The sequence below is a fragment of the Bombina bombina genome, chromosome 2 (genome assembly GCF_027579735.1).
Source record: "Bombina bombina isolate aBomBom1 chromosome 2, aBomBom1.pri, whole genome shotgun sequence".
Classification (NCBI taxonomy): Eukaryota; Metazoa; Chordata; class Amphibia; order Anura; family Bombinatoridae; genus Bombina; species Bombina bombina.
The window spans coordinates 1,006,691,782-1,006,705,549 of record NC_069500.1 but is presented as its reverse complement, the minus strand read 5'-3'; the positions used below and the strand labels follow the sequence as shown (position 1 = coordinate 1,006,705,549).

The following is a 13,768-nucleotide window of genomic DNA, read 5'->3' as shown; positions in this document are numbered from 1 at the left end:
AGCAGCTCATAAATAAAGAACATACGGAGGCCAAATGAGGAATGGTAGTACATCAAAGAGCATCTTTAAATGATAAAGTACAAAATTGTTTATTCAATTTTATCAGGCTACTAAAACTTAAAAAGGCACAGAGTTTAACATACTTGAAAAATAAATGGAGTAAATAGATTATTTACTTACCAAGTAAATCATTTTGAGGTAGCCATTCCACAAGTTTTGTGTTGTTTCCTAGATTTCTGGGGTTGTTCCCAGAAAACCTAAACACAAAGATAGAGTCTATTATGTCTTTTTTAACAGTAGGCTGTGCTTAAATCTACTACCTTGATACTGCATATTAGAATTAATAGTTTTAAACCAAGTAAAGGCTAGATTACGAGTGGCACGATAACTGTTGCAGACGATCAATAAGGAGCTCTTTGTGTACATCAGAAGTAGTGAATGCATTACGAGTTGAAAGTAAACAAAAAAGAATATTCGCTTGAGTGCAATCAAATTGAATGAGAGTCTGGTTATCGTGACTTCAGAGCTCTGGTTAACGGTTACGTGAGACAAAAAAGTGGCGCAAAAATCATCAAAAATACATTTAAAATTACAGTTACAATCTTAAGTAGACTGCAATTAAAAGTTATATAAGGGCTCAAAGATATGAGGTTTCAGTTGTAAAAAAACCCCATTGTGATTCATCCGTATTCGTCTGTATATGCAGTATATACAGTATATATATATATATATATATATATATATATATATATATATATATATATATATATATATATTAGACATGTGCGGTTCGTTTCGGATTAATTCGGAAATTCGGTAAATTCGGTAAATTCGGAGATTCGGATCGATTCGGATTTCCGAATTAAAATACTTCCGAATCTACCGAATGAATCCGAAATAGCTGCCGTATCTCCGAATAAATCCGAATTAGCTCGTTAAGATTCGGCATTTCCCCATAGGAAACAATGGGAGTTTCGGCTGAAGAAAAACTAACACCGCAGCCCCATTGTTTCCTATGGGGAAACACTAAGTCTGCACCTAACACCCTAACATGTACCCCGAGTCTCTAAACACCCCTAATCTGACACTTATTAACCCCTAATCTGCTGCCTCCGCTATCGCTGACACCTGCATTATTTTATTAACCCCTAATCTGCCGACCGAATATCGCCGCCGCCTACATTATAACTATTAACCCCTAATCTGCTGTCCCTAACACCGCAGACCCCTACATTATAGTTATTAACCCCTAATCTGCCTCCCCCCAACGTCGCCGCAATCTAACTACAACTATTAACCCCTAATCTGCCGACCCGATATCGCCGCCGCCTACATTATAGCTATTAACCCCTAATCTGCTGTCCCTAACACCGCCGACCCCTACATTATAGTTATTAACCCCTAATCTGCCTCCCCCAACGTCGCCGCAATCTAACTATAAGTATTAACCCCTAATATGCCGACCCGATATCGCCGCCGCCTACATTATAGCTATTAACCCCTAATCTGCTGTCCCTAACACCGCCGACCCCTACATTATAGTTATTAACCCCTAATCTGCCTCCCCCCAACGTCGCCGCAATCTAACTACAAGTATTAACCCCTAATCTGCCGACCGCAAATCGCCGCCACTATAATAAATGTATTAACCCCTAAATCGCCGCACTCCCGCCTCGCAAACACTATAATACATTTTATTAACCCCTAATCTGCCCTCCCTAACATCGCCGCCACCTACCTACAATTATTAACCCCTAATCTCCCGCCCCCATCGTCGCCGCTACTATAATAAGGTTATTAACCCCTAAACCTAAGTCTAACCCTAACCCTAACACCCCCTAACTTAAATATAATTTAAATAAAACGAAATAAGTTTACTATAGTTAAATAAATGAATCCTATTTAAAACTAAAGACTTACCTGTAAAATAAACCCTAAGATAGCTGCAATATAACTAATAGTTACATTGTAGCTATTTTAGGATTTATATTTATTTTACAGACAACTTTGTATTTATTTTAACTAGGTACAATAGCTATTAAATAGTTATTGACTAATTAATAGCTACCTAGTTAAAATAATTACAAAATTACCTGTAAAATAAATCCTAACCTAAGTTACAATTAAACCTAACACTACACTGTCATTAAATAAATTAACTACAAGTACCTACAATTATCTACAATTAAATAAACTAAAGTACAAACCCCCCCACTAAATTACAAAAAAAACAAACACTAAATTACAAAAAATAAAAAAATATTACAAGAATTTTAAACTAATTACACCTAATCTAAGCCCCCTAATAAAATAACAAAGCCCCCCAAAATAAAAAAAAATGCCCTACCCTATACTAAATTACAAAAGTTAACAGCTCTATTACCTTACCAGCCCTGAACAGGGCCCTTTGCGGGGCATGCCCCAAAGAAAACAGCTCTTTTGCCTGTAAAAAAAAAACACAACCCCCCCCCCACATTACAACCCACCACCCACATACCCCTACTCTAACCCAAACCCCCCTTAAATAAACCTAACACTACCCCCCTGAAGATCTCCCTACCTTGAGTCGTGTTCACCCAGCCGGGCCGAAGTCTTCATCCGATGGGGCAGAAGAGGACATCCAGACCGGCAGAAGTCTTCATCCAAGCGGGGCAAGAAGAGGTCTTCCATCCATCATACAAGTACCAAAATACAAACAAACACTAAATTACCAAAAATAATAAAATATTACAATAATTTTAAACTAATTACACCTAATCTAAGCCCCCTATTAGCTATTAATATAGCTTCAATATAACTAATAGTTACATTGTAGCTATTTTAGGATTTATATATATTTTACAGGCAACTTTGTATTTATTTTAACTAGGTACAATAGCTATTAAATAGTTAATAACTATTTAATAACTACCTAGCTAAAATAAATACAAATTTACCTGTAAAATAAATCATAACCTAAGTTACAATTACACCTAACACTACACTATCATTAAATTAACTAAATAAATGAATCCTATATAAAACTAAAGACTTACCTGTAAAATAAACCATAATATAGCTGCAATATAACTAATAGTTACATTGTAGCTATTTTAGCATTTATATTTATTGTACAGGCAACTTTGTATTCATTTTAACTAGGTTCAATAGCTATTAAATAGATATTGACTATTTAATAGCTACCTAGTTAAAATAATTACAAAATTACCTGTAAAATAAATCCTAACCTAAGTTACAATTAAACCTAACACTACACTATCATTAAATAAATTAACTACAAGTACCTACAATTAAATGCAATTAAAAAAACTAAACTAAAGTACAAACCCCCCCCCCACTAAATTACAAAAAATAAAAAAATATTACAAGAATTTTAAACTAATTACACCTAATCTAAGCCCCCTAATAAAATAACAAAGCCCCCCAAAATAAAAAAAATGCCCTAACCTATACTAAATTACAAAAGTTAACAGCTCTATTACCTTACCAGCCCTGAACAGGGCCCTTTGCGGGGCATGCCCCAAAGAAAACAGCTCTTTTGCCTGTAAAAAAAAAACACAATCCCTCCCCCCACATTACAACCCACCACCCACATACCCCTACTCTAACCCAAACCCCCCTTAAATAAACCTAACACTACCCCCCTGAAGATCTCCCTACCTTGAGTCGTGTTCACCCAGCCGGGCCGAAGTCTTCATCCGATGGGGCAGAAGAGGACATCCAGACCGGCAGAAGTCTTCATCCAAGCGGGGCAAGAAGAGGTCTTCCATCCATCAGAAAAGTACAAAAAAACAAACAAACACTAAATTAGCAAAAATAATAAAATATTACAATAATTTTAAACTAATTACACCTAATCTAAGCCCCCTACTAGCTATTAATATAGCTACAATATAACTAATAGTTACATTGTAGCTATTTTAGGATTTATATTTATTTTACAGGCAACTTTGTATTTATTTTAACTAGGTACAATAGCTATTAAATAGTTAATAACTACCTAGCTAAAATAAATACAAATTTACCTGTAAAATAAACCCTAACCTAAGTTACAATTACACCTAACACTACACTGTCATTAAATTAACTAAATAAATTAATCCTATATAAAACTAAATACTTACCTGTAAAATAAACCCTAATATAGCTACAATATAACTAATAGTTACATTGTAGCTATTTTAGCATTTATATTTATTTTACAGGCAACTTTGTATTTATTTTAACTAGGTACAATAGCTATTAAATAGTTATTGACTAATTAATAGCTACCTAGTTAAAATAATTACAAAATTACCTGTAAAATAAATCCTAACCTAAGTTACTATTAAACCTAACTCTACACTATCATTAAATAAATTAACTACAAGTACCTACAATTAAATACAATGAAATAAACTAAACTAAAGTACAAAAAAAACAAACACTAAATTACAAAAAATAAAAAAAATTACAAGAATTTTAAACTAATTACACCTAATCTAAGCCCCCTAATAAAATAACAAAGCCCCCCAAAATAAAAAAAATGCCCTACCCTATACTAAATTACAAAAGTAATCAGCTCTATTACCTTACCAGCCCTTAAAAGGGCCTTTTGCGGGGGCATGCCCCAAAGAAAACAGCTCTTTTGCCTGTAAAAAAAAACACAATACCCCCCCACATTACAACCCACCACCCACATACCCCTACTCTAACCCAAACCCCCCTTAAATAAACCTAACACTACCCCCCTGAAGATCTCTCTACCGGGTCTTCACCCAGCGGGCCGAAGTCTTCATCCGATCGGGCAGAAGAGGACATCCAGACCGGCAGAAGTCTTCATCCAAGCGGGGCAAGAAGAGGTCTTCCATCCATCAGAAGTCTTGATCCAGGCGGCATCTTCTCTGTTCATCCATCCGGAGCGGAGCGGCAGCATCCTGAAGACATCCCACGCAGAGCATCCTCTTCTTTCTTGATCCGACGACTAGGTGACTGTACCTTTAAGTGACGTCATCCAAGATGGCGTCCCTTGAATTCCGATTGGCTGATAGGATTCTATCAGCCAATCGGAATTAAGGTAGGAAAAATCTGATTGGCTGATTTAATCAGCCAATCAGATTCAAGTTCAATCCGATTGGCTGATGGAATCAGCCAATCAGATTGACCTCGCATTCTATTGGCTGTTCCGATCAGCCAATAGAATGCGAGCTCAATCTGATTGGCTGATTGGATCAGCCAATCGGATTGAACTTGAATCTGATTGGCTGATTGAATCAGCCAATCAGATTTTTCCTACCTTAATTCCGATTGGCTGATAGAATCCTATCAGCCAATCGGAATTCAAGGGACGCCATCTTGGATGACGTCACTTAAAGGTACAGTCACCTAGTCGTCGGATCAAGAAAGAAGAGGATGCTCTGCGTGGGATGTCTTCAGGATGCTGCCGCTCCGCTCCGGATGGATGAACAGAGAAGATGCCGCCTGGATCAAGACTTCTGATGGATGGAAGACCTCTTCTTGCCCCACTTGGATGAAGACTTCTGCCGGTCTGGATGTCCTCTTCTGCCCCATCGGATGAAGACTTCGGCCCGCTGGGTGAAGACACGGTAGAGAGATCTTCAGGGGGGTAGTGTTAGGTTTATTTAAGGGGGGTTTGGGTTAGAGTAGGGGTATGTGGGTGGTGGGTTGTAATGTGGGGGGGGGTATTGTGTTTTTTTTTACAGGCAAAAGAGCTGTTTTCTTTGGGGCATGCCCCCGCAAAAGGCCCTGTTCAGGGCTGGTAAGGTAATAGAGCTGATTACTTTTGTAATTTAGTATAGGATAGGGCATTTTTTTATTTTGGGGTGCTTTGTTATTTTATTAGGGGGCTTAGATTAGGTGTAATTAGTTTAAAATTCTTGTAATTTTTTTTATTTTTTGTAATTTAGTGTTTGTTTTTTTTGTACTTTAGTTTAGTTTATTTAATTGTATTTAATTGTAGGTACTTGTAGTTAATTTATTTAATGATAGTGTAGTGTTAGGTTTAATAGTAACTTAGGTTAGGATTTATTTTACAGGTAATTTTGTAATTATTTTAACTAGGTAGCTATTAATTAGTCAATAACTATTTAATAGCTATTGTACCTAGTTAAAATAAATACAAAGTTGCCTGTAAAATAAATATAAATGCTAAAATAGCTACAATGTAACTATTAGTTATATTGTAGCTATATTAGGGTTTATTTTACAGGTAAGTATTTAGTTTTATATAGGATTAATTTATTTAGTTAATTTAATGACAGTGTAGTGTTAGGTGTAATTGTAACTTAGGTTAGGGTTTATTTTACAGGTAAATTTGTATTTATTTTAGCTAGGTAGTTATTAACTATTTAATAGCTATTGTACCTAGTTAAAATAAATACAAAGTTGCCTGTAAAATAAATATAAATCCTAAAATAGCTACAATGTAACTATTAGTTATATTGAAGCTATATTAATAGCTAGTAGGGGGCTTAGATTAGGTGTAATTAGTTTAAAATTATTGCAATATTTTATTATTTTTGCTAATTTAGTGTTTGTTTGTTTTTTTGTACTTTTCTGATGGATGGAAGACCTCTTCTTGCCCCGCTTGGATGAAGACTTCTGCCAGTCTGGATGTCCTCTTCTGCCCCATCGGATGAAGACTTCGGCCCGGCTGGGTGAACACGACTCAAGGTAGGGAGATCTTCAGGGGGGTAGTGTTAGGTTTATTTAAGGGGGGTTTGGGTTAGAGTAGGGGTATGTGGGTGGTGGGTTGTAATGTGGGGGGGGGGATTGTGTTTTTTTTTACAGGCAAAAGAGCTGTTTTCTTTGGGGCATGCCCCGCAAAAGGCCCTGTTCAGGGCTGGTAAGGTAATAGAGCTGTTAACTTTTGTAATTTAGTATAGGGTAGGGCATTTTTTTTATTTTGGGGGGCTTTGTTATTTTATTAGGGGGCTTAGATTAGGTGTAATTAGTTTAAAATTCTTGTAATATTTTTTTATTTTTTGTAATTTAGTGGGGGGGGGGTTGTACTTTAGTTTAGTTTTTTAATTGTATTTAATTGTAGGTACTTGTAGTTAATTTATTTAATGATAGTGTAGTGTTAGGTTTAATTGTAACTTAGGTTAGGATTTATTTTACAGGTAATTTTGTAATTATTTTAACTAGGTAGCTATTAAACAGTAAATATCTATTTAATAGCTATTGTACCTAGTTAAAATAAATACAAAGTTGCCTGTACAATAAATATAAATGCTAAAATAGCTACAATGTAACTATTAGTTATATTGCAGCTATATTAGGGTTTATTTTACAGGTAAGTCTTTAGTTTTATATAGGATTCATTTATTTAGTTAATTTAATGATAGTGTAGTGTTAGGTGTAATTGTAACTTAGGTTATGATTTATTTTACAGGTAAATTTGTATTTATTTTAGCTAGGTAGTTATTAAATAGTTATTAACTATTTAATAGCTATTGTACCTAGTTAAAATAAATACAAAGTTGCCTGTAAAATAAATATAAATCCTAAAATAGCTACAATGTAACTATTAGTTATATTGAAGCTATATTAATAGCTAGTAGGGGGCTTAGATTAGGTGTAATTAGTTTAAAATTATTGTAATATTTTATTAATTTTTGTAATTTAGTGTTTGTTTGTATTTTGGTACTTGTATGATGGATGGAAGACCTCTTCTTGCCCCGCTTGGATGAAGACTTCTGCCGGTCTGGATGTCCTCTTCTGCCCCATCGGATGAAGACTTCGGCCCGGCTGGGTGAACACGACTCAAGGTAGGGAGATCTTCAGGGGGGTAGTGTTAGGTTTATTTAAGGGGGGTTTGGGTTAGAGTAGGGGTATGTGGGTGGTGGGTTGTAATGTGGGGGGGGGATTGTGTTTTTTTTTTTACAGGCAAAAGAGCTGTTTTCTTTGGGGCATGCCCCGCAAAGGGCCCTGTTCAGGGCTGGTAAGGTAATAGAGCTGTTAACTTTTGTAATTTAGTATAGGGTAGGGCATTTTTTTTATTTTGGGGGGCTTTGTTATTTTATTAGGGGGCTTAGATTAGGTGTAATTAGTTTAAAATTCTTGTAATATTTTTTTATTTTTTGTAATTTAGTGTTTGGTTTTTTTTGTAATTTAGTGGGGGGGTTTTGTACTTTAGTTTATTTAATTGTAGATAATTGTAGGTACTTGTAGTTAATTTATTTAATGACAGTGTAGTGTTAGGTTTAATTGTAACTTAGGTTAGGATTTATTTTACAGGTAATTTTGTAATTATTTTAACTAGGTAGCTATTAATTAGTCAATAACTATTTAATAGCTTTTGTACCTAGTTAAAATAAATACAAAGTTGCCTGTAAAATAAATATAAATGCTAAAATAGCTACAATGTAACTATTAGTTATATTGCAGCTATATTAGGGTTTATTTTACAGGTAAGTATTTTGTTTTAAATATGATTCATTTATTTAGTTAATTTAATGATAGTGTAGTGTTAGGTGTTAGTGTAGCTTAGGTTAGGATTTATTTTACAGGTAAATTTGTATTTATTTTAGCTAGGTAGTTATTAAATAGTTAATAACTATTTAATAACTATTGTACCTAGTTAAAATAAATACAAAGTTGCCTGTAAAATAAAAATAAATCCTAAAAGAGCTACAATGTAACTATTAGTTATATTGCAGCTATCTTAGGGTTTATTTTACAGGTAAGTCTTTAGTTTTAAATAGGATTCATTTATTTAACTATAGTAAACTTATTTCGTTTTATTTAAATTATATTTAAGTTAGGGGGTGTTAGTGTTAGGGTTAGATTTAGGTTTAGGGGTTAATAACCTTATTATAGTAGCGGCGACGATGGGGGCGGGAGATTAGGGTTTAATAATTGTAGGTAGGTGGCGGCGATGTTAGGGAGGGCAGATTAGGGGTTAATAAAATGTATTATAGTGTTTGCGAGGCGGGAGTGCGGCAGTTTAGGGGTTAATACATTTATTATAGTGGCGGCGATTTGCGGTCGGCAGATTAGGGGTTAATACTTGTAGTTAGATTGCGGCGACGTTGGGGGGAGGCAGATTAGGGGTTAATAACTATAATGTAGGGGTCGGCGGTGTTAGGGACAGCAGATTAGGGGTTAATAGCTATAATATAGGTGGCGGCGATATCGGGTCGGCAGATTAGGGGTTAATACTTATAGTTAGATTGCGGCGACGTTGGGGGAGGCAGATTAGGGGTTAATAACTATAATGTAGGGGTCGGCGGTGTTAGGGACAGCAGATTAGGGGTTAATAGCTATAATGTAGGCGGCGGCGATATCCGATCGGCAGATTAGGGGTTAATACTTATAGTTAGATTGCGGCGACGTTGGGGGAGGCAGATTAGGGGTTAATAACTATAATGTAGGGGTCGGCGATGTTAGGGACAGCAGATTAGGGGTTAATAGCTATAATGTAGGCGGCGGCGATATCCGATCGGCAGATTAGAGGTTAAATAATGTTATTATAGGGTTTGCGATGTGGGGGGGCCTCGGTTTAGTTGTTCATAGGTAGTTTATGGGTGCTAGTGACTTAGTGTACTAAATGGGTGTTAGTGTAGTAAAAACATACCGAATTTCGGAACGGAATAGAACCGAATTCAGCCGAATCCGAATAAATCCGAAACGAATTTATTCGGATCCAAATAAATCCGAAATGAATTTATTCAAATTTTACCGAATCAGATTCGATCCGAAACGAAATTCTAAAAGTCCGAATCTATCCGAACCGAAAACGAACCGAATTTTTTAGCGGTGCACATGTCTAATATATGTATGTTTAAATATGTGTGTGTGCGTATGTATTTAAGTATTACTGTGTTTTACTACATATGTACTCTACATATTTCACATTCCAATGTTCTTCAATTATAAAATAATGTACTTTTTATTATTAAATATATATTTTTATATATATATATATATATATATATATATATATATTAGATACTCTTCATGTAAAATACATATCAATAACTATATATCTATAGGAATAAATACAGTATAATAGGTATAGATGTATACCAATAGACAAAAAAATATGTATTTAAGAATAAATATAACATATCCTGCTATTTTAAGAACATTGGAATGTGAAATATTTTTTCATGTCAGGGTTAGTGCTCTTGAATATACACAGTTGGGTTAGTGCGCAAGTATTAGTGTTAGTTTTTTTTTTAAGTTTATATGATCCAATCATTCTATGGGAGAAGAAGTTAACAGGGGTGCGCTATTTTTTTGCGTGTTTCGGGTTTACATTCGCTTTACAAACCTTTTACTTTTAACTTGTAATACAATTGCAACCAGACTCGCGCAAAAAAAAAGCCTCCATCTTGTGAAGTTAACACGAGAGTGGGAGCACTACTTTGTGTTCCACTCGCAATATAGCCCTAAATAAGTAATTATTGAAAGGAAATATAAAAAGCAAAGCATAACAACTCTAGGGTTTAATGATTGGTTTAAAAGTGTTTAACCTATTATTTGATATAAAATAGTCATTTTATCTGTTAACCTAGAATAAATTGTGCAGTTAAATATCTTAAAAAGTAACTGAGGAGTTATAAAACATATAGAAGTGAATACATCTTTAGATGAGACTCACCTTTCACTGAGATTCTATGTCTGGCTAGACAGCATACATTTTTATAATGTAATGTATTATTAACAGAGCAAAAGGCATATATGCAATTCCATAACATTTTATAGCCATGTGTATTCATCCAAATTTTGGCCCATTTATACAATCGTCCACACAATGAGCCCTATCTATCAAAGTGTCAACCGCAAATACGCCATAATTCCACATCATAATTGTTGCGAGACTGATCTGACCTAGTTATCAAAGCCTCTAGACCGGCAAATGTTGAAATTTGTGATGTAACATACGATCCCCCGGTCTCAATCCAACGCAGATTGATCAAAGTTATCAAACTTTTAACAGGTACGCTCATGGCTATTCGGACGCATCATACCCGGTTTTCAATCCACCATCCTTGAGGCCGCGGATGCCATAGAAATCAATGGGAGTATGAAAGCACCGAAAGCTTATGTTCAATGCTGCAAGACAATGAAATATACCCCACTGATTTCTATGGTAGAAAACAAGTTACATTTACACCTAACACCCTAACATAAACCCTGAGTCTAAACACCCCTAATACGCCGCCCCCGACATCACCGCCACCTACAAAATGTTATTAACCCCTATTCCGACACTCCCCGACCCTGCCATAACCAAAATTAACTTATTAACCCCTAAACTACTGGCCTCCCACATCACCACCACTAACTAAACCTATTAACCCCTAAACCGTCAGCCCCCCACATTGCAAAAAACTAAATTAAATTAAACTAAATTAAACCTATTAACCCCTAAACCTAACAACCCCTTAACTTTAAATTAAAATTACAACAAACCTACGTGTATCTTCAAATAAATTAAAACTTGAAGGAAAAAGAAGAGGTAGAAGGAGTGCCACAGAAATGCTTTAGTACATGTAAAATATATAGAACTTAGCAATCAGGTGGGAACTGAGCAATAGGGAGGTGATATAACAGTGGATGGAATCTAAAAATTATTGTTCCATCCCAACCTATACGTCCCTATAGAGTGAATTCAATTTGACCAGTAATAAAATAACTCAGATGGCGGGTGTTATAAATCTGTTTAATTTGATTCTTTTACTGAAAGATAGTAGAGAACAGAGTTTTTAAAAAACACAATTTGGGTATAATAAAATAATAAACACAATTTAAGAACAAATCAAAACTGCAGAGCTGATATACCAGCCAGCCATAGCGAAAATGAAATGAAACTGCAAATGTCAGTGTCTGTGTCATTGTATAATGAACAGAGTGAGTGGGAGTGACTAAAGACGGCCTGTAGAGAGCTATATTGAAAAGATAAGTAGTCAGTTAATAGATCTTTGATATAGGCATGATTTACATTGATCTAGCAGCCTAAGGTGGCAAATATGATATAAAATGGTATCGTAAAACATATGAGGCAATGGGTATTGAGCTTATAGTCAAGGCTATTATAATAGTGAAAGAACAAAATTGCCAAAAATTGTGGGATATCAGTGAAGGGAAAAAAAGGAGTTGTAAGTGTTAGAATGTATCGAAGGGGGAGAAATGATTGTCTCCTGATTAAAAAGATGTTACAAGTTTACATTAACAGTATAAACTGTTTTATGATTAGAAAGAAAAAGAACGTTATACGTAAGTGATCGAAAGATGTATCATAAGTGAAAATAGAAGGAAATGATTTTCTACTTGAATCTGATAAGTGCACAGTGATACAATATAAACAAATAGTGATCACAGGTGGATTGGCCAATCCAATACAATTTATAAAAAATGTATACAATAATAAAATGTCTCTAATGAGTCAACGGTTTCAAAGAATATATATCTAATTTGACAGATTATGTCTGACTAAGAACACACACAAATGAGTGCAAATAGCAGATGTGATCTCTTATAGATCAGTACAGTCATACGAAAAACAGACGTTTAGGAAAATGTCTTTAAAGTCTTTAATTTCCAAAATGTAGAAAGCTGTATGGTTCAGATGATAATTTGGTGAACAATTTGTATATCCAAACAGTGAGGACAAAACAATTCTTAGTGGATCATCCCATAAGAAATTTAAACAAACGTCTGCCCCTATAAACCTGTGGAAGAAAGAAGAGAACAAAATGTGGCAAGAAAAACAACTGGTCTGAGCAGATTAAGAAATAGGCTCACCTATCAGTAGCGGTTATTCGGGCAGGTAAGTCGGCAGTGTTTCGAGAATTTGTTGATTAAATCATCATCTACTTCTGTAGGCACAACACCAGCACTAGACAATCGAAGAGTGGAAAAATGTTACTTGGTCTGACAAGTCGAAGTTCCTAGAGAGTGTTGTTAATGGCAGGCTATAACAGAATGAATCCATGGACCTGTTATGTCTGATGAAAACTGTGCAAGGTGGTGTTGGCGGTGTTATGGTCTGGGAAATGTTTTTCTGGCACATGTTGGATCCATTGATACCCCTAGATTCACGTCTGAATGCCATAGCGTACGTAAACATCATTGGTGACCAAGAGCATTCATTCATGTTGACAGTTTATCCTCAGGCAGATGGTTACTTCCAGCTGGATAATGCACCTGTGCACAAAGCCTGCATCACGATGGGATGGTTCCAGGAACATGACAATGACTTTTCTTTGCTGCAGTGGCCTGCTCAGTCCCCAGATCTCAATTCTATTGAACATCTTTGGGAGGAGATTGAAAGCACTATTCGATGCAGGCCTACACCTCCATCGAATCTCCAGGAGTTGTGTGACACACTCATATCTGCATGGTACATAATACCTCCACAACATTTTCAGCATATTTTTTAATCCATGCCTAGCTGAATTCAGGCTGTTTTTAAGGCTAAAGGAGGCTCAAGATGCTACTAGGTAGCTGTACCTAATAAAGTGGCCCCACAGTGTATATATGTATAGCAAAATGCCCTGGACTGATGCTGGACACCTAGTATTATCCCAGAATTAAAGGGGAAATGTCTCTCCAAACTGGTAACTTGTTAACTTGAGGGACAATCTGATTTGCAGGGTGATGCGGTACAAGAAGAGGGGGGCATGCTTTGTGAGAGAGAATTGCAGCAGCAAAAGGCAGATACATATTTTTTTATCTACTACCAGCACCTGCAGCAGCAGCACAACACAGCTGAGTAGAGCAGACTGTTTGGTGGGGCCCACTGAGGCCATCAAGAAAT

General features: G+C 35.7%; 1 protein-coding gene across 1 annotated transcript in view; it reads right to left on the bottom strand.

The window, feature by feature from the left end:
* Window positions 1-13,768, bottom strand: part of UGT8 (UDP glycosyltransferase 8) — a 268,405-nt gene that overhangs the window by 16,285 nt on the left and 238,352 nt on the right. The window contains exon 4 of the mRNA XM_053703588.1: window positions 181-257. Coding sequence (XP_053559563.1) covers window positions 181-257 — 77 coding nt within the window. The remainder of the gene's footprint in view (window positions 1-180; window positions 258-13,768) is intronic.